Here is a 1,814-nt window from a genome sequence, read left to right on the forward strand (position 1 = left end):
GTTAAGCTGGAAGCTGAACTCTGGCATCCCAAAGTTCTGGCTGGTGTATAAGTCACAGGCTTTTCCCCTACCTAAAACTTCTTCAAACCCTCATTTATTAATCTTCACAAAGGATTTTAGCTTTTCTGAAGCTGGGAAGCAAAGAAAGAAAGAAACATCATTGAGTCTGATTAGAAACAGTGTATTATTATTCCTTTTTTTCTCAGTTCTTGATTTGCAAGTGTAGTAAGCAAATATTTGTCATATACAGAGCTGAAAGAACAACTCATTGTAGTCAGTCAGCGTGTCCCACATCAGGATGCTAAAAGTCCTGCTTAAATAAAGCAAGTGACAAAGAGGTTTTTTTTCTTTTAACCACTCTACCATTTCTTCCAGAAAGAAAGAAGAATCCCACCAGGATTCAGGCAGAACGCCTGCTGAAGTCAGTGGCAGTGGGGCTCGCAGCAGAACAAGGACAGCAAGAGAGGAAGCAGCAAACCTTAGCCCCTAGGACTGTATAAACCTAAGAAGTAAAGTCCTTTAATCCATATGTTCCTTCTCAGAGCAGCCTTGTGTTACGTGAGGCATGTGGGGTGTCCCTGCCCGTGGCAGAGGGTTGGAACTAGATGATCTTAAGGTCCTTTTCAACCCAGGCCATTATGAGCTGAAACAGGAGATACGTGGCACCACACGAAGAGGGTGTGTTACACGAGGGCATTTATTTCTAACTCATTTTGTAGCAAATTCAATTTGGAAAGAAACGTCCCGTCCCCTTGGAACAAAGGTCCAGCAAATGTCCTTATTTCCGATCAGCCTCTCACTGATGCACATCAGGATTGACCTGTTTCTTTTGCCTGAGCTGCAGGGCTCCATCGCTGGGAATAGAGATGGTGTTTGGCTTTGGGAGTTAATTTGAAAGCCTCAGGTTGTGGATGGAGCTGTGCTTTGGTGTGCAATTCACACAAGTGCCTGCTTGCTGCCTGTGTGTCTCTGCTCCATCTTCTCTTCTACTTTGCCAGGGTAGAGTGCATGGGAAATATCACTGTGGATAATGCAGGTGATGGGCTTTTGTGGTGACAGCTCCAGGAGATGGTGCAGGTGCTTACACATGTGGTCCTGGTGTGCCACGTTTCACATTGGGCTTCTCATTCACAGGTCTAGAGAGAGGAAAAGGGGATGATTTACTTTGATGTGAGAGGCGCAAGAAGGTTGTCAATGTACGGCTGCTGCTGAGCTCCTCCAGCCCTGGTCTGCAGCCTGGGACCTCCAAGAGCAGGCTGCAAAGTGCTCCTAAATCCTCCTGCCTGGTGAACACTGCAACTAGTGACAGCCAATAGAAGGACTTTAAGTCCTCCTTATCCTATTTAATTAAGACAATTAATTGCTACACTAATTAAAAAAGGCTTTTTTAAGTACATTTCTGACTTCTGCACAGTGTTCTCTCAGCGAGTCTTTCTCCACACTCAGAAGTGAATGAAGAAAGAAGAGCTCAGGGCTTTTCTTGGAGTTGGGGAAGCTGGTATCAATTCATAAGGACTTTAGCTTATTGCAACCCAATTCCCTGCAGAGGAGTTTTAAGGGAGGGTTTCTACACAACCAGTGTGCTCCCAGAATGATAGAAATCACTGGGCTCCAGCAACTGATAGTTTTCTGCTGATTTAATGAGTTGGGGATTTGGCACCAGTTTGCACTGAAGATTAATTTGTGGTGGAAAATGAATCCTTCATCTGCCAGCAAGAATCCCAGGCCAGCTCCTGAGGCGCTCTTTAATTGAGTGAATTGCACGATTAACTTCCCAAGAGCTTCATTTCAGTAAATGGGAACTGCTCGGAGCA

At 45.0% G+C, this 1,814-nt stretch overlaps 1 protein-coding gene across 1 annotated transcript in view; it reads right to left on the reverse strand.

Annotated features, from left to right (window-relative positions):
• Positions 1–1,081: 1,081 nt before the first annotated feature.
• CD8A (CD8a molecule) overlaps positions 1,082–1,814 on the reverse strand; it is a 6,713-nt gene continuing 5,980 nt past the window's right edge. Inside the window, exon 6 of the mRNA XM_010021548.1 lies at positions 1,082–1,136. Within this exon, the coding sequence (XP_010019850.1) occupies positions 1,082–1,136 (55 nt within the window). The remainder of the gene's footprint in view (positions 1,137–1,814) is intronic.

Source organism: Nestor notabilis, unplaced genomic scaffold (genome assembly GCF_000696875.1).
Source record: "Nestor notabilis isolate BGI_N333 unplaced genomic scaffold, ASM69687v1 scaffold24409, whole genome shotgun sequence".
NCBI classification, from domain to species: Eukaryota; Metazoa; Chordata; class Aves; order Psittaciformes; family Psittacidae; genus Nestor; species Nestor notabilis.